The 20954-nt window shown below is 45.3% G+C and overlaps 1 protein-coding gene across 3 annotated transcripts in view; it reads right to left on the bottom strand.

Moving 5' to 3' along the window:
- The window catches only part of rmp24 (ribonuclease MRP subunit p24), a 28514-nt gene extending 8147 nt beyond the window's left edge, over window positions 1–20367 (bottom strand). Inside the window, exons 1-4 of one of the 3 annotated variants that reach the window (XM_031795140.1) lie at window positions 20273–20363; window positions 19946–20121; window positions 14321–14343; window positions 13565–13776 (exon numbers count right to left, since the gene is read on the bottom strand). In XM_031795140.1, coding sequence (XP_031651000.1) covers window positions 13565–13776; window positions 14321–14343; window positions 19946–20043 — 333 coding nt within the window. In that variant the 5' untranslated portion in view covers window positions 20044–20121; window positions 20273–20363. Of the gene's footprint in view, window positions 1–13564; window positions 13777–14320; window positions 14344–19945 lie in introns of all 3 variants that reach the window. The other 2 variants (XM_020505014.2, XM_031795141.1) reach the window with 2 other exon arrangements.
- Window positions 20368–20954: the final 587 nt, after the last annotated feature.

The raw sequence follows: 20954 nt of genomic DNA, 5'->3' as shown, positions 1-20954 counted from the left end.
AGATGGGCTACACACGAACTGCTGGTTGGCATGCCAGAGTGGGGGCAGAGGGGTACCTGGTTGGCATGCCAGAGTGGGGGCAGAGGGGTACCTGGTTGGCATGCCAGAGTGGGGGCAGAGGGGTACCTGGTTGGCATGCCAGAGTGGGGGCAGAGGGGTACCTGGTTGGCATGCCAGAGTGGGGGCAGAGGGGTATCTGGTTGGCATGCCAGAGTGGGGGCAGAGGGGTACCTGGTTGGCATGCCAGAGTGGGGGCAGAGGGGTACCTGGTTGGCATGCCAGAGTGGGGGCAGAGGGGTACCTGGTTGGCATGCCAGAGTGGGGGCAGAGGGGTACCTGGTTGGCATGCCAGAGTGGGGGCAGAGGGGTACCTGGTTGGCATGCCAGAGTGGGGGCAGAGGGGTATCTGGTTGGCATGCCAGAGTGGGGGCAGAGGGGTACCTGGTTGGCATGCCAGAGTGGGGGCAGAGGGGTATCTGGTTGGCATGCCAGAGTGGGGGCAGAGGGGTACCTGGTTGGCATGCCAGAGTGGGGGCAGAGGGGTACCTGGTTGGCATGCCAGAGTGGGGGCAGAGGGGTATCTGGTTGGCATGCCAGAGTGGGGGCAGAGGGGTACCTGGTTGGCATGCCAGAGTGGGGGCAGAGGGGTACCTGGTTGGTATGCCAGAGTGGGGGCAGAGGGGTATCTGGTTGGCATGCCATACAGTGCATTCGGAAAGTATTCAGACCCCTTGCATTTCTTCACATTTGGTTACGTTATAGCCTTATTCTAAAATATATTAAATTTTTAAAAATCCTCAATCTACACATAATACCCCATAATGACAAAGCGAAAACAGGTTTATAGAAATGTTTGCTAATTTATTCAAAACAAAAAAACAGAAATACCTTATTTACATAAGTATTCAGACCCTTTGCTATGAGACTCGAAACTGAACTCAGGTGCATCATGTTTCCATTGATCATCCTAGAGATGTTTCTACAACTTGATTGGAGTCCACCTATGGTACATTCAATTGATTGGACATAATTTGGAAAGGCACACACCTGTCTATATAAGGTATTTGACAGTGCATGTCAGAGCAAAAACCAAGCCATGAGGTCGAAGGAATTGTCTGTAGAGCTCAGACAGGACTGTGTCGAGGCACAGATCTGGGGAAGTGTACCGACACATTTTTGCAGCATTGAAGGTCCCCAAGACAAAGTGGTCTCAATCTTATTGTATTTTGTTTTAACTAGGCAAGTCAGTTAAGAATGAATTCTTATTTAGCCTACCTGGTTAAATAAAGGTGAAATAAAAAAATATAAAAAAATAAATTTACAATGACAGCCTGGCAAAAGGCCTCCTGCAGGGACAACGGATTTCAAATTAAAATATAGGACACACATCACGACAAGAGAGACACCTAGGGCTGGGTGGGATGTCCAATATATCACGGTATAAAAAAATATTTAAAAATGGAACGGTATTTTTTGGTTTTGAATACTGAAAGTTGTACATTTGCTTTATGAGTAGTGATTGATCCCAGGGTGCTTTATGAGTAGTGAGTGATCCCAGGGGGCTTTATGAGTAGTGAGTGATCCCAGGGGGCTTTATGAGTAGTGAGTGATCCCAGGGGGCTTTATGAGTAGTGAGTGATCCCGGGGTGCTTTATGAGTAGGGAGTGATCCCGGGGTGCTTTATGAGTAGTGAGTGATCCCGGGGTGCTTTATGAGTAGTGAGTGATCCTAGGGTGCTTTATGAGTAGTGAGTGATCCTAGGGTGCTTTATGAGTAGTGAGTGATCCTAGGGTGCTTTATGAGTAGTGAGTGATCCTATGGTGCTTTATGAGTAGTGAGTGATCCTAGGGTGCTTTATGAGTAGTGAGTGATCCTAGGGTGCTTTATGAGTAGTGAGTGATCCTAGGGTGCTTTATGAGTAGTGAGTGATCCTAGGGTGCTTTATGAGTAGTGAGTGATCCCAGGGTGCTTTATGAGTAGTGAGTGATCCCAGGGTGCTTTATGAGTAGTGAGTGATCCCGGGGTGCTTTATGAGTAGTGAGTGATCCTAGGGTGCTTTATGAGTAGTGAGTCATCCTAGGGTGCTTTATGAGTAGTGAGTGATCCCAGGGTGCTTTATGAGTAGTGAGTCATCCTAGGGTGCTTTATGAGTAGTGAGTGATCCCAGGGTGCTTTATGAGTAGTGAGTCATCCTAGGGTGCTTTATGAGTAGTGAGTGATCCCAGGGTGCTTTATGAGTAGTGAGTGATCCCAGGGTGCTTTATGAGTAGTGAGTGATCCCGGGGTGCTTTATGAGTAGTGAGTGATCCCAGGGTGCTTTATGAGTAGTGAGTGATCCCGGGGTGCTTTATGAGTAGTGAGTGATCCCGGGGTGCTTTATGAGTAGTGAGTGATCCCGGGGTGCTTTATGAGTAGTGAGTGATCCCGGGGTGCTTTATGAGTAGTGAGTCATCCTGGGGTGCTTTATGAGTAGTGAGTCATCCTAGGGTGCTTTATGAGTAGTGAGTCATCCTGGGGTGCTTTATGAGTAGTGAGTCATCCTAGGGTGCTTTATGAGTAGTGAGTCATCCTAGGGTGCTTTATGAGTAGTGAGTCATCCTGGGGTGCTTTATGAGTAGTGAGTCATCCTAGGGTGCTTTATGAGTAGTGAGTCATCCTAGGGTGCTTTATGAGTAGTGAGTGATCCCGGGGTGCTTTATGAGTAGTGAGTCATCCTAGGGTGCTTTATGAGTAGTGAGTCATCTTAGGGTGCTTTATGAGTAGTGAGTCATCCTAGGGTGCTTTATGAGTCATCCTAGGGTGCTTTATGAGTCATCCTAGGGTGCTTTATGAGTCATCCTAGGGTGCTTTATGAGTCATCCTAGGGTGCTTTATGAGTCATCCTAGGGTGCTTTATGAGTAGTGAGTGATCCTAGGGTGCTTTATGAGTAGTGAGTGATCCTAGGGTGCTTTATGAGTAGTGAGTGATCCCAGGGTGCTCTATGAGTAGTGAGTCATCCTAGGGTGCTTTATGAGTCATCCTAGGGTGCTTTATGAGTCATCCCAGGGTGCTTTATGAGTAGTGAGTTATCCTAGGGTGCTTTATGAGTAGTGAGTGATCCTAGGGTGCTTTATGAGTAGTGAGTGATCCTAGGGTGCTTTATGAGTAGTGAGTGATCCTAGGGTGCTTTATGAGTAGTGAGTGATCCCAGGGTGCTCTATGAGTAGTGAGTGATCCTAGGGTGCTTTATGCGTGATCCCAGGGTGCTTTATGAGTGATCCTAGGGTGCTTTATGAGTAGTGAGTGATCCTAGGGTGCTTTATGAGTAGTGAGTGATCCTAGGGTGCTTTATGAGTAGTGAGTGATCCTAGGGTGCTTTATGCGTGATCCTAGGGTGCTTTATGAGTAGTGCGTGATCCTAGGGTGCTTTATGAGTCATCCTAGGGTGCTTTATGAGTAGTGAGTGATCCTAGGGTGCTTTATGAGTAGTGAGTGATCCTAGGGTGCTTTATGAGTAGTGAGTGATCCTAGGGTGCTTTATGCGTGATCCTAGGGTGCTTTATGAGTAGTGCGTGATCCTAGGGTGCTTTATGAGTCATCCTAGGGTGCTTTATGAGTAGTGAGTCATCCTAGGGTGCTTTATGAGTAGTGAGTCATCCTAGGGTGCTTTATGAGTAGTGAGTCATCCTAGGGTGCTTTATGAGTCATCCTAGGGTGCTTTATGAGTCATCCTAGGGTGCTTTATGAGTCATCCTAGGGTGCTTTATGAGTCGTCCTAGGGTGCTTTATGAGTCGTCCTAGGGTGCTTTATGAGTCGTGAGTCATCCTAGGGTGCTTTATGAGTCATCCTAGGGTGCTTTATGAGTCATCCTAGGGTGCTTTATGAGTCATCCTAGGGTGCTTTATGAGTCGTGAGTCATCCTAGGGTGCTTTATGAGTCGTCAGTCATCCTAGGGTGCTTTATGAGTCATCCTAGGGTGCTTTATGAGTCATCCTAGGGTGCTTTATGAGTCGTGAGTCATCCTAGGGTGCTTTATGAGTCATCCTAGGGTGCTTTATGAGTCATCCTAGGGTGCTTTATGAGTCATCCTAGGGTGCTTTATGAGTCATCCTAGGGTGCTTTATGAGTCATCCTAGGGTGCTTTATGAGTCATCCTAGGGTGCTTTATGAGTCATCCTAGGGTGCTTTATGAGTCATCCTAGGGTGCTTTATGAGTCATCCTAGGGTGCTTTATGAGTCATCCTAGGGTGCTTTATGAGTCATCCTAGGGTGCTTTATGAGTCATCCTAGGGTGCTTTATGAGTCATCCTAGGGTGCTTTATGAGTCATCCTAGGGTGCTTTATGAGTAGGGAGTGATCCTAGGGGGCTTTATGAGTAGTGAGTGATTCTAGGGTGCTTTATGAGTAGTGAGTGATCCTAGGGTGGCAACACACACAGTGATTTCAATGAGTGTTTGATACTGTTCAATTCAACCAAAACCAATTTCAAATTTTTGTTTAGTGAGTCCTCCAGATCAGAGGCAGTGGATGACCAGGGATGGATCTCTTGACAAGTGCGTGAATTGGACCATTTTCCTGTCCTGCTAAGCACTCAAAATGTACTTTTAGGTGTCAGGGAAAATGCATGAAGTAAAATGTACAGTATTTTCTTTAGGAATATAGTGAAGTAAAAGTTGTCAAAAATGTGTAAAGTACAGATACCAAAAAAATACTTTCAAGTACTACTTAAGTAAATGAAATTGTATTAGTCACATGCGCCGAATACAACAGGTGAAACGATGACTTATGAGCCCCTAAACAACAATGCAGTTCAAAAATAAAATACAGATAAGAAATTAAAAAGTAACAAGTAATTAAAGAGCAGCAGTAAAATAACAACAGCGAGATTATATACAGGGGGGCACCGGTAGTGCATTATACAAGTAGTACTTGAAAGTATTTTTTACTAAAGTACTTTACACCACTGCTCAATTGAGATCATTTCCACACTGCCATGTCGGGCTGCACACTGCCATGTCGGGCTGCACACTGCCATGTCGGGCTGCACACTGCCATGTCGGGCTGCACACTGCCATGTCGGGCTGCACACTGCCATGTCGGGCTGCACACTGCCATGTCGGGCTGCACACTGCCATGTCGGGCTGCACACTGCCATGTCGGGCTGCACACTGCCATGTCGGGCTGCACACTGCCATGTCGGGCTGCACGATATGGGCAAATAATCTAGGACTTATTTTTAACCAAATGTTGCAATTGCGATTTGACTTGCCAATTACAACAAAACTGTTGTAATCATGGAAATATAATGACTATTATAATTCTACAGTTAGAATATAATAGTGGGCACTTTGAATACAGTGTTGTTTGAGATGACAACGAATTAAAATGCCAGGGAGGAGTTATTGTGACAGGGTAGGAACTAAAGTGTTGATTAGTGTTTCCTCGGGGACACTATACACTTTGGCTCCGTTGCATGTTCTCTCTTAGCTACTTCATGTAGCTAACATTCTTCCTTTGCATATTCCTCTTTGATTTAAAAGATAATGTTGCACAATCATGCTGATTTAGGTCTACACCATCACAGGTATTATCAGGCTGTATTAGCTAGCTACGTTTGCGCTTACTCAGTACATTTATTAGCTAGCTAGCTATTAGCGGCTAACAATTAGCATCATGATTTAGGGCAACTTGCTAAGAAAATACAAAACTAGCTGTTTGTTGACGTAAGAAACACACTAATAGTGTAATTATAGAATTCTAGTGGATTTATATTAAGAAGCAAAGTGAAAACAGCATCGTTGTCATCAACATTGATGCATGTGCTGTATTGACCATGCAGACTGAAGTGGCACGGAGAGAAAGAGCGGAAAGAGATGACTCAAGTAGCGAAGTAAACTATAAAAATTGACATTACACACGGCGTATCACATTTAACAAACCAAACATTCAAATACCGGTATAGAAGGAAAAGTATAAACCCAAACCGGTCTCTGCATTAATACAGGTATATCATAAAATACAGTATACCTCCCAGCCGTAGAGACACTACAACCCTACATAAAGAGACCTAAGACAACAAGCATGGAAGCAACACCACAAGGTAGCAACATTATAGGGCACACAGACAACAGTACAAAAGGCAAGAAGGTAGCCAATACATCACACGAAACAGACACAACTGTCAGTAAGAGTGTCCATGATTGAGTCTTTGAATGAAGAGATGGAGATAAAACTGTCTTAATCTTAAATTGAAGAAGTTTGGAACCACTAAGACTCTTCCTAGAACTGGCCGCCCGGGGAAGAAAGGCCTTGGTCAGGGAGGTGACCAAGAACCTGTTGGTCACTGACAGAGCTCCAGAGTTCCTCTGCGGAGATAGACACTTCCAGAAGGACAACCATCTCTGGAGCACTCCACCAATCAGGCTTTTATGGTGGTGACCAGACGGAAGCAACTCCTCAGTAAAAAGGCACATGACAGCTTGTTTGGAGTTTGCCAAAAGGCACCTAAAGACCCAAGATTGAACTCTTTGGCCTGAATGCCAAGAATCACGCCTGGAGGAAACCTGGCACTATCCCTACGGTGAAGCATGGTGGTGGCAGCATCATGCTGTGGGGATGTTTTTCAGCAGCAGGGACTGGGAGACTAGTCAGGTTGAAGAAAAATAAACAGAGCAAAGTACAGAGATCCTGGATGAAAACCTGCTCCAGAGTGCCCAGCACCTGACTGGGGTGAAGGTTCACCTTCCAACAAGACAACGACCCTAAGCACACAGCCAAGACAATGCAGGAGTGACTTCGGTACATGTCTCTGAATGTCCTTGAGTGGCCCAGCCAGAGCCTGGACTTGAACCCGATAGAACAGCTCTGGAAAGATATGAAAATAGCTGTGCAGCAACGCTCCCCATTCAACCTGACAGAGCTTGAGAGGATCTGGCAGAGGAGACAAACACAGGCGTGCCAAGCTTGTAGCATCATACCCAAGAAGAGTCAATGCTGTAATCGCTGCCAAAGGTGCTTCAGTCACCCTGCCATCTCCCGGTGTCATCTAGCTGTTTCCACCCTCTCCGGGTGTCAAAGCCTTATGTTGCACTTCTCTAACGTCCCGTGCGACAGGGAAACAAGTGACACAGCAGCCAGGTTCCATTGACCCAGCTAAGCATCAATGAAAAACTAAATCCTTGCAGCGTGTAATGGAATCAGCAGCTATAGAAGAAATGTTCAAAACACCAACATATTTATCTGCTCGACAGGTGGATTTTTCCTTTTGTCTTTATTGCAACAAAAGATGATTAAATGTGTTTTTCGAATAAATTCTGATTGCCAAATAATTTTGCCGGTATGCTCCACCACACATTTATCTATAAATGCCTACAGCTTGCAAAATCTTATACAAATGAATGTTTTTTTGCAGGACAAGTATTGTCCTGACTTTGAAGAATCCCTGACGGGCTTCACCTTGCTTTTCTGATTGGCTGGATGAAAGTTTCACCATCCAACTATTACACATCTACAGGAGTAAAAGATTCACAGTGGCACAGACCGTAGCAAACATTTCCTTATCTCTCTGAACCAGTTGCATAGATACACCTGATTTTAAAAAAAAGACCCACGAGCTTCACATCAGACAGAATTAAGCTATGGGAAACTCATTCATCTTCCTCTTGAAACCTGGGGGCAACTAATGTGCAGTGATATACAATCAAGGGGCTTTACACCAGGAGATACAAATACATGAGTAAATAGGCTACATATAACTGAATATAATGTAGTGTGTGTGTGTGTGTGTGTGTGTAACCACAAGAACTCTAAAAGGGCATTCTCTCAACACTATACAGAAGCTGTAACTAGAAAATAGATCTATAACTTCATTATACTAAAATACTTCCTAAATTTACTGGCCAAATGGCCTAGTGAATGCCACTAACCAAGTCCTACTCAACAGCCATATAGGCCTAGGAAACATCTCCACTAATCCTAAAATTACAAACAGAAATTAGACATAAAAACAAAGCCCTCTTAAAGCTGGGATCTGTGACCCTTCATCTCGCTCTCCTTACATTATTTATCACCCTCTTCCTGAGCGAAAGACTTCTGTTGGCAAAGAATGACAAGGAGGGAGAGGGGTTGTGGATTAAGAGAGAGGGTGATAAATCTAATCTTCCTGTCTGTCTCATCGGCAGCTCCCACTAGAAGGTGTTGACAAATACCAGGAGAGAAGAGAGAGATAATTGGAAGAATCCTCTCTCTCCTATCTTCAGAGTGCCTCATCTGCTTTAAGGGTTATTCAGTACACTCACAACCACACATGTCTATGGGGGCCTCGCAAGTACACAGCTTGTGGAGCTCGGCTACTCACTGCTACTTTATGTCTGGCCGAGTGACCAGGGATCTCGAAGTTGAACGGTAAAAATATCTCTGCGAAAAATGCAGCTAAAGAGGATTCACTTACAAGTCAGACGAAAGGAGGGAAAATACCAACGTCTACACAAAAGAGTTCTTTTGTTCAGGAAGTTCATCCAGAGTAACAATGAATTCATACTGATAATGAAGCCACTTGCTCTAGTACTGTTCAAATACACAGCGCTTTCTCTGGATGAAACTAACGCACATTTGAAGTGAAGTAAACCACACTTCAGGAGAGGTCCTTAGTCCTAAAAAACTACCTACAGAGATCAAGCAATACAGATATCTAGCGGTATGATTTCCACTTGTGTACCTTTTGCAACCGTATTGGCCAAAATAACTACTCTCTCGTCGAACTACTTGTGTTTGACTCTGACGTAACCTAAGCGTTACCTTTGGCTTTGTCCCTCTCGGTCTCCACTAACTAAATGCTTTCTGTTCCTCTGTGATCGTCATCTAGCTGACCTATCACAACCTGACCCTGGCTGCCTAGGGATTCCTCAAGAGAGCCTGACCAGAGTGAGTCTCTACGGGTCCAGAGCTGCATACCAAACAAGACCTGTTCCTCTGTGATCGTCATCTAGCTGACCAATCACAACTGGACCCTGGCTGTCTAGGGATTCCTCAGTGAGCCCGACCAGAGTGAGGACTGAGTCTCTACGGGTCCAGAGCTGCATACCAAACAAGAACTGTTCCTCAGTGAGCCTGACCAGAGTGAGGACTGAGTCTCTACGGGTCCAGAGCTGCATACCAAACAAGACCTGTTCCTCAGTGAGCCTGACCAGAGTGAGGACTGAGTCTCTACGGGTCCAGAGCTGCATACCAAACAAGACCTGTTCCTCAGTGAGCCTGACCAGAGTGAGGACTGAGTCTCTACGGGTCCAGAGCTGCATACCAAACAAGAACTGTTCCTCAGTGAGCCTGACCAGAGTGAGGACTGAGTCTCTACGGGTCCAGAGCTGCATACCAAACAAGAACTGTTCCTCAGTGAGCCTGACCAGAGTGAGGACTGAGTCTCTACGGGTCCAGAGCTGCATACCAAACAAGAACTGTTCCTCAGTGAGCCTGACCAGAGTGAGGACTGAGTCTCTACGGGTCCAGAGCTGCATACCAAACAAGAACTGTTCCTCAGTGAGCCTGACCAGAGTGAGGACTGAGTCTCTACGGGTCCAGAGCTGCATACCAAACAAGAACTGTTCCTCAGTGAGCCTGACCAGAGTGAGGACTGAGTCTCTACGGGTCCAGAGCTGCATACCAAACAAGAACTGTTCCTCAGTGAGCCTGACCAGAGTGAGGACTGAGTCTCTACGGGTCCAGAGCTGCATACCAAACAAGAACTGTTCCTCAGTGAGCCTGACCAGAGTGAGGACTGAGTCTCTACGGGTCCAGAGCTGCATACCAAACAAGAACTGTTCCTCAGTGAGCCTGACCAGAGTGAGGACTGAGTCTTTACGGGTCCAGAGCTGCATACCAAACAAGAACTGTTCCTCAGTGAGCCTGACCAGAGTGAGGACTGAGTCTCTACGGGTCCAGAGCTGCATACCAAACAAGAACTGTTCTTAAGTGAGCCTGACCAGAGTGAGGACTGAGTCTCTACGGGTCCAGAGCTGCATACCAAACAAGACCTGTTCCTCAGTGAGCCTGACCAGAGTGAGGACTGAGTCTCTACGGGTCCAGAGCTGCATACCAAACAAGACCTGTTCCTCAGTGAGCCCGACCAGAGTGAGGACTGAGTCTCTACGGGTCCAGAGCTGCATACCAAACAAGAACTGTTCCTCAGTGAGCCTGACCAGAGTGAGGACTGAGTCTCTACGGGTCCAGAGCTGCATACCAAACAAGACCTGTTCCTCAGTGAGCCCGACCAGAGTGAGGACTGAGTCTCTACGGGTCCAGAGCTGCATACCAAACAAGACCTGTTCCTCAGTGAGCCTGACCAGAGTGAGGACTGAGTCTCTACGGGTCCAGAGCTGCATACCAAACAAGACCTGTTCCTCAGTGAGCCTGACCAGAGTGAGGACTGAGTCTCTACGGGTCCAGAGCTGCATACCAAACAAGAACTGTTCCTCAGTGAGCCTGACCAGAGTGAGGACTGAGTCTCTACGGGTCCAGAGCTGCATACCAAACAAGACCTGTTCCTCAGTGAGCCTGACCAGAGTGAGGACTGAGTCTCTACGGGTCCAGAGCTGCATACCAAACAAGACCTGTTCCTCAGTGAGCCTGACCAGAGTGAGGACTGAGTCTCTACGGGTCCAGAGCTGCATACCAAACAAGACCTGTTCCTCAGTGAGCCCGACCAGAGTGAGGACTGAGTCTCTACGGGTCCAGAGCTGCATACCAAACAAGACCTGTTCCTCAGTGAGCCCGACCAGAGTGAGGACTGAGTCTCTACGGGTCCAGAGCTGCATACCAAACAAGACCTGTTCCTCAGTGAGCCTGACCAGAGTGAGGACTGAGTCTCTACGGGTCCAGAGCTGCATACCAAACAAGAACTGTTCCTCAGTGAGCCTGACCAGAGTGAGGACTGAGTCTCTACGGGTCCAGAGCTGCATACCAAACAAGACCTGTTCCTCAGTGAGCCCGACCAGAGTGAGGACTGAGTCTCTACGGGTCCAGAGCTGCATACCAAACAAGACCTGTTCCTCAGTGAGCCCGACCAGAGTGAGGACTGAGTCTCTACGGGTCCAGAGCTGCATACCAAACAAGACCTGTTCCTCAGTGAGCCCGACCAGAGTGAGGACTGAGTCTCTACGGGTCCAGAGCTGCATACCAAACAAGACCATGTAGAAGCACTGCAGTTACAAAGAAAGGCTTTATAAATTGTGATTGATTTATTGACATAGCAATCTGTTGGCTCGCACTCTGAGGGTTTCCCTCTACAAAGTTGATGGGAGACTAGTGGTTTGGAAGGGGAATAGCTGGCCACTGTACAGGAAAGGGGAATACCCAACCTGACATGAACACACTGGCAGTGACCAAAATCTGTCTTGCCTACTATGTACTGAAACGTACTGTGTGCTTATCATACTACATACAATCACCTACTATCAGCTGTTGTCAAACACGTTGTTGTGAAAACATGATTCTCTTCCTCAGTAGTGTGCAGCAAATTCTACTAGATGAAAAGCCTGAACGAATATGACATCGTGGAATTTAAAGCACACTACATTTTCTAAATTTCACTTACTATAAAACTTTTCATTTTCACATACCCAAAAAAGGGACAATGCCAGTATGGGACAATGCCAGTATGGGACAATGCCAGTACTCAATGAGGCAAAGTTTCGCCCGATATGAGTCTTCATTAAGCCATTTTCAGCTCCGATATCTAGAGGGCCTTGTCAAATCAAAATGGTACTTTCCTGATTCTGTGTCCCTGATGGAGAAAACTGCCCTCTGACCACGCTACTCTTGACATACACTATGTATACACAAAAGTATGTGGACACCCCATACAAATTTGTGGATTCTGCTATTTCAGCCACACCTGTTGCTGACAGGTGTCATGCAAGCACAGTCGTGCAATCTCCATAGGAATACATTGGCAGTAGAATGGCCTTACTGAAGAGCCCTGTGACTTTCAACGTGGCGCCGTCATCTTTCCAACATGTCAGTTCGTCAAATGTCTGCCCTGCTAGAGCTGCCCCGGTCAACTGTAAGTCCTGTTATTGTGAAGTGGAAACGTCTAGGAGAAACAAAGGCTCAGCTGCAAAGTGGTAGGCCACACAAGCTCACAGAACGAGACCGAGTGCTGAAGTGCATAAAAACTGTCTGTGCTTGGTTGCAACACTCACTACCGAGTTCCAAACTGCCTCTGGAAGCAACGTCAGCACAAGAACTGCTCGTCGGGAGCTTCATGAAATGGGTTTCCATGGCCGAGCAGCCGCACACAAGCCTAACGTCGGCCAAGCGTCGGCTGGAGCGGTGTAAAGCTCACCACCATTGGACTCTGGAGCAGTGGAAACGTATTCTCTGGAGTGACGAATCACACTTCACCATCTGGCAGTCCGATGGAGAAATCTGGGTTTGGCGGATGCCAGGAGAACCCTACCTGCACCAATGCATAGTGCGAACTGTAAAATTGGTGGATGAGGAATAATGGTCTGGGCCTGTTTTTCATTTTTCGACCTAGGCCCCTTAGTTCCTGTGAAGGGAAATCTTAACGCTACAGCATACTGTATAAGGACATTCTAGATGAATCTGTGCTTCCAACTTTGTGGCAACAGTTTGGGGAAGGCCCCTTCCTGTTTCAGCATGACAATGCCCCCAGGCACAAAGCGAGGTCCATACAGAAATGGTTTGTCGAGATCGGTGTGGAAGAACTTGACTGGCCTCCACAGTGCCCTGAGCTCAAACCCATCGAACACTTTAGGGATTAATTGGAACGCCGACTACGAGCTAGGGCTAATCGCCCAACATCAGTGCCCAACCTCACTAATGCTCTTGTAGGTGAATGGAAGAAAGCCCCTGCAGCAATGTTCCAACATCTAGTGGAAAGCCTTCCCAGAACAGTGGAGGCTGTTATAGCAGCATAGAGGAGACCAACTCCATATTAATGCTCATGATTTTGAAATGAGATGTTAGACGATACTTTTGGTCATGTAGTGTAGTTTCCTTATCTGAACTGGCTTATCAGTGAAGTGGATGGAAACTGCAGAGGTAGAGACCAGGCACATATCAGAGAGGAAGAGGTGAAATGAGAGGGTTTACGCCGACCGAAATTAAGACCACAATTTTTGTATGGAGGTTAATGAGTGTCGTATTTGGTCAACAAAAAAATGTGAATGTTAATTTGCTTAGTTGATCGAATAGAAGTTTTGTAATGGTTAGCTTGTTACGAATGCACTGATAAGTGAACGCGCGTGGCAAAAAAACAACAACAGCTGTGCCCGTTGTCCACGCATGCATCTGCCCTCTCATTGGCTGGAGTGGTCCCACCTGATCTCGCCTGCCTTCCATCTGTGAGGACATGTATTTCCATTGTTAGAGCGGTTACTTAACGATCTTGTCAATATACTAGATAGTCTTTGGTCATATTCACTAAAAACTTAACAGAAAAAAGGGACCAAAGCGGGGAGGGGCTACCTGAACTTGTCCAAAAAGAAACACTTGTTTTTGTTGCAATTTTTTTTCCCTGTAGCAACATTTTTGTTACATTTTGCACAAATGAATACAAGTCTCACCAGAGCTGATGAGGAGCCCCTGAACCTCCGTAAGATGTCCATCTGAGCCAGGCTGAGCCTCTTGCCCTTGCCCTCCCTCCGCAACACGCTCTGCACCCTTACCGATGCATGCCGCTTGGGATGCAGCCGCATGCGGTGGTTGTCTGGGCGACGCCACTGGAAACAGAAGGGACAGAGCTCTTCTTCAGGGATGGGCTGGAACTTGGCTGGAGCTGGGAGAGGAGAGAAGAGGGTCAAGCACAAGGAAGAATAAAGTACACATTGAGGGATGTGAAGTAATGGATGTGTTTATGGTACAGTTAAGTAGAGTATGAGGGTGTAGGTTAGGTCAGATGAAAAAAATGTGAACTATGGTAAAGGGAAATTTACAAAATATAACAGTGCTGAGGCCGTCGTCACATTTAACACAAAATAAACATTTGGGATAGAGTTGAGTGTCAAATGAAAAATATTGAGTCCAGGGGATCATGAGTATGAAATAGTAAATAATTGTAATGATGAGAACTGTGCAGTACCGAGAGTGTGTGTCTCTCTCTCTCTGATGGGGACAGCTACCAGTACCCACCAGTGTAATTAACATGGGATTATAGTGTTTTCTTCCCTCATGCCTAGTGCCTACAGCACCATGTTGTATGTGCATTCTCATACTGTGCTTAAGCAATAGGTGTGATGAACATAGGATAAATGCAAGAGAAATAAACTAGCCTAAATTATAACTGACAAAATGATTTTGCCAAGGTTATAGCTACTTCTTACCTTTCATTCTCTGGTGTCTCCCCCTGAGAAACAAAAACACAGAACAAAAGTTAGGTTTTTGTTGTGAAACAGCTGTCACTTCATTATTTATCTGCTTAGATAGAACAGTGTTTGATCTGAGGAGACTCCCATAGCTTGGAGTTTGTGTTTTGGGTTGTTTTTCTTTCACAACGCCTTGAGAGGCGTCAAGGCGGAGTTTGAAGGTGAAGTTTACTTTTCAAAAATTCTGCCAAAGCTGAATTTGTAAGTTAATGTTGATTCATCTGTAAACTGAAGCAAGACTCGAGGTGCGTTTTGATACTCTTGAAACACTCTTATTCAGTGTTGAAAATGTAAACACAATTAACTTTTAACAAGTATGCCTAACTCCAATCACACTGCTAAGGGACATTTGCTATTGTGGAAAAAGTTTGCCAAGGGCTTCCAACGTTTGGCGGAAAACATCCGGGAGAAAAGCAAACAAGGATTTATCTACAATACAGGGCTTCCCACCTCCCTGTAGTCTGGGCTGTCTCTACTGTCTGCCTCTTATTTTGGATAAACAGTTGACTAGGCCTTTCATAAGTCACGCTACAATTAGCCACAGTACACTACGCCAAAAGTGACTCATGATATTTGCAGTCAGGCAACAAACAGGGCGGCACGTGCAGCGGCGAGAGATGGGATAGGGGGCCTCGCTTGGGGCTTTAATCTCACGCTGACCTGCCGAAGGACTGTCACGGAGACACTGACAGCGGTTTGCTAGTCACACACCGTGGCTATAGAGAGATGGGACTTTGAACTGAAATCTGATGTTGGACAGCCTGAATCATGGTCAAGTCTCAGTAATGTCTCCAAACTACAGGCTGTATTGAAGTATTTAGATTAGGCTAGAGGGGAAGGGCTAGTGTCACAAACAGGGGGTAATGACAACAACTAGACGACAGAATAGTCTTCCTACAGTTGAACAACGTGATTCCTCATACTCCTCTGTTGGACTAACCAGCTTGTTCACATAATGAATTGACATTAGATCATTCAAACAATACAGAGTTACATTTACACTTTTCTAGAAAACATAATCAACTTCTGACTTCTTTTAACTTTGGGTCGATCATCTATTAACCGGAATGTAACATCTGAAAACCTTCAGAAGTGAGATCAACAGCAGTGACCTAATTCACATAACTACCAATCACTCCAGTTAATACAAGCACTTCCAAATGGCCCCATTTAGTCACCAAACTCCCGATCCCTCCTGCCTCAGCCTCCAGTATTTATGCTGCAATAGTTTGTCAGGGGTCTTGGGTCAAACTGCTATATCTGGAGTATTTCTCAGGTCTTCTCCGGTGTGAATTTAACTATGCTTCCTGTAATTCTCTCTCCCCTCCCCTCCCGGAGGACCTGAGTCCTGGGACCATGCCTCGGGACTACCTTGCCTGATGACTCCTTGCTGTCCACAGTCCACCTGGCTGTGCTGCTGCTCCAGTTTCAACTGTTCTGCCTGCAGCTATGGAACCCTGACCTGTTCACCGTACGTGCTACCTTGCCCCAGACCTGCTGTTTTCGACTCTCTCTCGCTACCGCACCTGCTGTCTCTAACTCTGAATGATTGGCTAAGGAAAAACCGACTGACATTTACTCTTGAGATGCTGACCTGTTGCACCCTCGACAACCACTGTGATTATTATTATTTGACCATGCTGGTAATTTATGAACATTTGAACATCTTGGCCATGTTCTGTTATAACCGCCACCCGGCACAGCCAGAGGAGGACTGGCCACCCTTCAGAGCCTGGTTCCTATCTACGTTTCTTCCTAGGTTCCTGCCTTTCTAGGGAGTTTTTCCTGGCCACTTCTACACCTGCATTGCTTGCTGTTTGGGGTTTTAGGATGTGTTTCTGTACAGCACTTTGACATATCAGCTGATGTAAAAAAAGGTTTTATAAATGCATTTGATTGATTGTCTGCCTGGTAGAGGCTCAATGAAAGACATCCCATCCCACTGTCCAGATGAGCCCCTGGAGATACAGAAAGGTGGGGCTCTCTGCCGTGCCAATCTAATTAACATTCTTCACATGAATCTCCTTTAAATGCATACTTAGTGGAAGATAAACACTGGCCCCTACTACCCAGTTAGAACAGGGCAGAGCCCACTTTAGGCCAGATGCTATCAACAAAGAGTTTAAAGTCTGGAAATCAGCAAGGCTCAGTCTCTGGGCCTCTATGGACATTTGATACAATCAGAGTGTGGAGGAGAGAGAGCAACGCCCTGTTTACTAACCAAACCTCAGAAATAATAACGCAGATGGTCCAATGCAACAGCTTGGCTAGAGTGGCAGGGGAAAAGAGGGTGAGGGATGGGGGCAAGCCCCCCCCAACACCCCCTGGTGGCTCTACAGATGGCAAGGCCCACAACTGGAGATTGCACGGTGTAGGGCAGCAGTCTGGGTCTCACGTTATGGGTCGAGGCAGGCAGGGGAAGCTAGGAGAGGCGCAATCCTTCAGGGTCAAGGGGTGAGAGAAGGGAGGGGGTGACACTGACCAATGAGATGGGCAGGTGAGGGTTGGAGGGGGAAGGGTGGTAGGGAGAGAAGTCATCGACACCAAAGTGCCTCGGCGCTATGCCTGTGACGGTCTAACGAGCTGCTTTGGTCAGCTTGGCCTCGGCCTGTCATAGCCCACATACCTCCCTCAGTGGCTTTACAGGAAATATGAGTAATGACACGAACACTGGAAACAAACACTCCAGTGACGCATGGCTGAAACCATAAGTGGAGACACAAACAGCAAGGAGGAACTTCAGGGAACCTTAAGTACGGTATGCAGGATGACTGCTCTGTGGATAAATAAGATGATAGAATGTCTGTATTATTCTACACATCCTTACAGGACATGCCACCAAGTTGCTTTGTTGAGGATCCTTTTCTCCTTACTCTCGTGACAGCTAGTACACTCAACATTTGTTTCGGTGTTTTGTTCTTCATGTAACCTATAACAAGATATGGTACCAATGAGTAGCCGAACACACAATTGTAGACGTCACATGTAAGAAAGGTCAAATCATCTGTGCTTGAGTGTGGCTCAATGGGTAACACCGACGACAACTATAGTTCTCATAGTCTATATCCCTTAGTCTATATCCTATATCCCTTAAACTCCACTCTGGACCTCCAAGCCAGTTCCACTGCATGTTTTCATTGTTCCCCTCTAATCAGGGACTGATTTAGACCTGGGACACCAGGTGGGCTCAATTAATTATAAGTTAGAACAGAAAAGCAGCAGGCTCCGGAGCTCGTAGGTTAAGAGTTAAGTATCCCTGGTCTATATATTGTCAGAGTGCGGGGTTCACTTCATGGTTATTTCTGTGCTGCATCTTCCCTATCCGTTTAACACACAATGAGAATCTATTATCCTTTCAAAAAATAAAAGGTCCAATCAGATTTTTTAAATAAAATGAATTAGACATTGTTTTTGGTGGAGTTCCCCTTGAATGGCTTAAAAAATGATCCATCTATTCAACATATATAACCCTCCAGGCTTGGACAGCTGTGATATCAGTAGGATCTGTTCAACATATATAACCCTCCAGGCTTGGACAGCTGTGATATCAGTAGGATCTGTTCAACATATATAACCCTCCAGGCTTGGACAGCTGTGATATCAGTAGGATCTGTTCAACATATATAACCCTCCAGGCTTGGACAGCTGTGATATCAGTAGGATCTGTTCAACACATTTCACATAAATCGGTTCTTTCCACAGAGAGACTCAAAAATCTGGATAAACTCTTAACGGGTAGCCTAAAAGTAACGTTCCTTAAATCCATCCGTAAATCCATCCTTAAATCCATCCCGACCGGGCCTTTTATTTTCATTTCCATTTTAAAATTCTAACACAAATTGTCTGGCTCAGGTGAGTGAGAGGAAAAACAGACCAAGGGATTCAGAGGTTACTGGCCCAGGCCCAACTCAAACACAGTCCACACTACAGCAGCCAGTGGCTTAGAGGATTGCTCCAGAAAATTACACGTGACTTTCTCCAACTACAGTATAATGCCATCATCATTCTGTGAAATCAAAAAGGTGATGAAAATGGAATGAGTTCCTGTTTTGATTAGTGGGTCTCTATTTTTATTTTACCTTTATTTAACTAGGTAAATCAGTTAAGAACAAATTCTTATTTTCAATGACGGCCTAGGAACAGTGGGTTAACTGCCTTGTTCAGGGGCAGAACAACAGATTTTTATCTTGTCAGCTCAGGGATTCAATCTCGCAACCTTTCGGTTACTAGTCCAGTGCTCTAACCACTAGGCTATCATCTCATCATCTCAGACGGTTTTGAAATCATTTCTGTACATAGTAACAGATATGATTAGCATTCCAGATTTTTTTTGGTTAAAATATAATTAGATCACTGAGAAATTAAGCAAATTGATTGCAGACAAATTAGCCATTTTCATTTATAGGATTCAGATATTCAATAAAAATTGTACCCAACATCCGATTTCAACAAAACTTCTTCCTACCAACAAGTAAGACAAAGGAATCCCCAAAAAAATTTAAAATGCCACCCAGAGACCCCCCACATCCCAGTCCAACAACCAGTGTCAGTTCTCTGTAGTATGATGCTGTGGCTTGTGGTAATGTTTCCCCATACTACGTAATGTAATTCCCTGTGAATCTGGAGAGTTACATTTTTTTTTTAAATGAACCACTGTTCAGAGAAGTGCATCATTGAAGTCCCTTGCAGTATTTACCATAAAGTAGTGTGAACATACCACGTTTTGACAACTAGATGCCACTGCTCCTGTATACCGCCACACTGTCCATGTTGCTGGTATAGTGTGTTTATTTAATAGAGCACCACATTTCCTTTTCTGCTTTGGATAGAAAACCAATACATCTGTCTCATTATGAAAATAGATTGTCATCTTCACATTTCAAGCCATTCCTGTATGAAAGCAATTACGTTTTTCCTTCTTGGATATGAAGCAAGAAAATCCTAATATAGTGACATGCATTGGATTTGTGCCACAAATGATTAAGTGACAGACTGGCACCATTGTAGTGGTCTATCAGCTTCGAGCTCCGGAGCAGCGAGCTCTTAGCAATGTCATGGCATTGATTTCCCGGGGGGCTCGGGATGGCGAGCAGATAGCCAGAAGCACCAAGATGGTACTGCACAGTTTCTGGCGGCTGGGTTAGCTCATTAAGGCTGCCTGCTATTCGAATTGATGTATGCAAACATACAGGACAGGAGCATGCTAACTTTTAAAAAATGGTATTAGACAAAGCAGGCCTGGTTAGGGACTACCTCTGTACATTGGCAAACGCGTGCTTGCGTGTGTAGCGTATCCATGGCTAATGTGTGTCCTGTTGGATATGTAGTTACAAAATGCATGACATTGTTTCAAGACAACAATAACTATACAAATTACATTGGTTCTAAAAAAAAAACACTGAAAAGAACAATACAAACACGGAACAAATTAACTTGGCATGATATTGAATTTCGTAAAGTTACACAATTTTAAATTAATTGCACTGTGCTACTCTGCCACCTAGTGTCACTATATGATCATTACATCATCAAATATGAACGCGATGTAGCTATTACGTTCTATGTAATAAAGAGAGCGCTTACATGAGAAAACGTGACTGCTCCGGACAAATGTCTTGATACAGTAGCGATGCATCCTTTAAAAACTTGTGACTTGAGCCTGTGGGGTCTGTAAAAGCCATGTTTCTCTGTCTTTGCCACCGACTCGAGAATCCGCGTGTGAGAAAGGCTGGGCACTTCCTGGCCGCCTTGTTTAACCTCTTTTGGAGCGTTGATAAGAGAAAGAAGAGTTTAGAAGTCACATTACCTTGAAAATTATCTTCAAGAGCAATAGAAATCGATAATATATATGATAGATAAATGATTTGTTTAGGTTTAAACAGTGATCATTCTCTTTGCATGATCGCCTACCCTACACTTTCCGTCCTAATGTTGCAATCCCACAATGCTTCAGGCTAAGCGCAAGCATTATGGGAAAGCGAGGAATAGCCCTGTGTGCCTCACCAGCCTCACTGGCTGTAGTTCGATTAATTTGTATGATACGCCGCTCAACCCATTATGATGATTTACATCGAGTATGAAACACGGAAAATAGTTTGAGGATGTCTTCAAACATTTAGGGGAATTGCAAACATATAATGCTATAATGCTTATATGACAGCCTCTATTTAGTAGGCTAGGCTAATCAGCATGTTCGTCTATGCCAATAGCCTAAATACCAGTCAAATAGCCGAATCATCATGTGATATCCTTGGCTTTAGGCCTATAATAATTTCACCCCTTAGAAATAAATTAGAGCATTCACATCCTGTGCCCCATGAGTCTAAGGTTGGTCATTGTAAGCTGTCACTGTGGTCAGCTTGTAATAGAAGGTCAACTGGCCTACAGCACTTTAAATGATTGCTCTCATAGAAATGGATCCAGATGAAAGACTGGACATCATTACTACCAATAGAACTGAGGGTGAAAGTTGAACACTGCCCAGCAGAATGAGAATGGACTGTTCGAGGAATCGAGTTTTCAGCGCAAATACTGGCACTGTTGGCTTGAAATGATACACCCTCAACTGCATCTGAGATCACAGAAGGACAGA

The sequence above is a fragment of the Oncorhynchus kisutch genome, linkage group LG17 (genome assembly GCF_002021735.2).
Source record: "Oncorhynchus kisutch isolate 150728-3 linkage group LG17, Okis_V2, whole genome shotgun sequence".
Classification (NCBI taxonomy): Eukaryota; Metazoa; Chordata; class Actinopteri; order Salmoniformes; family Salmonidae; genus Oncorhynchus; species Oncorhynchus kisutch.
The sequence above is the reverse complement of the archived record's forward strand: the minus strand, read 5'-3'. Positions and strand labels throughout refer to the sequence as shown.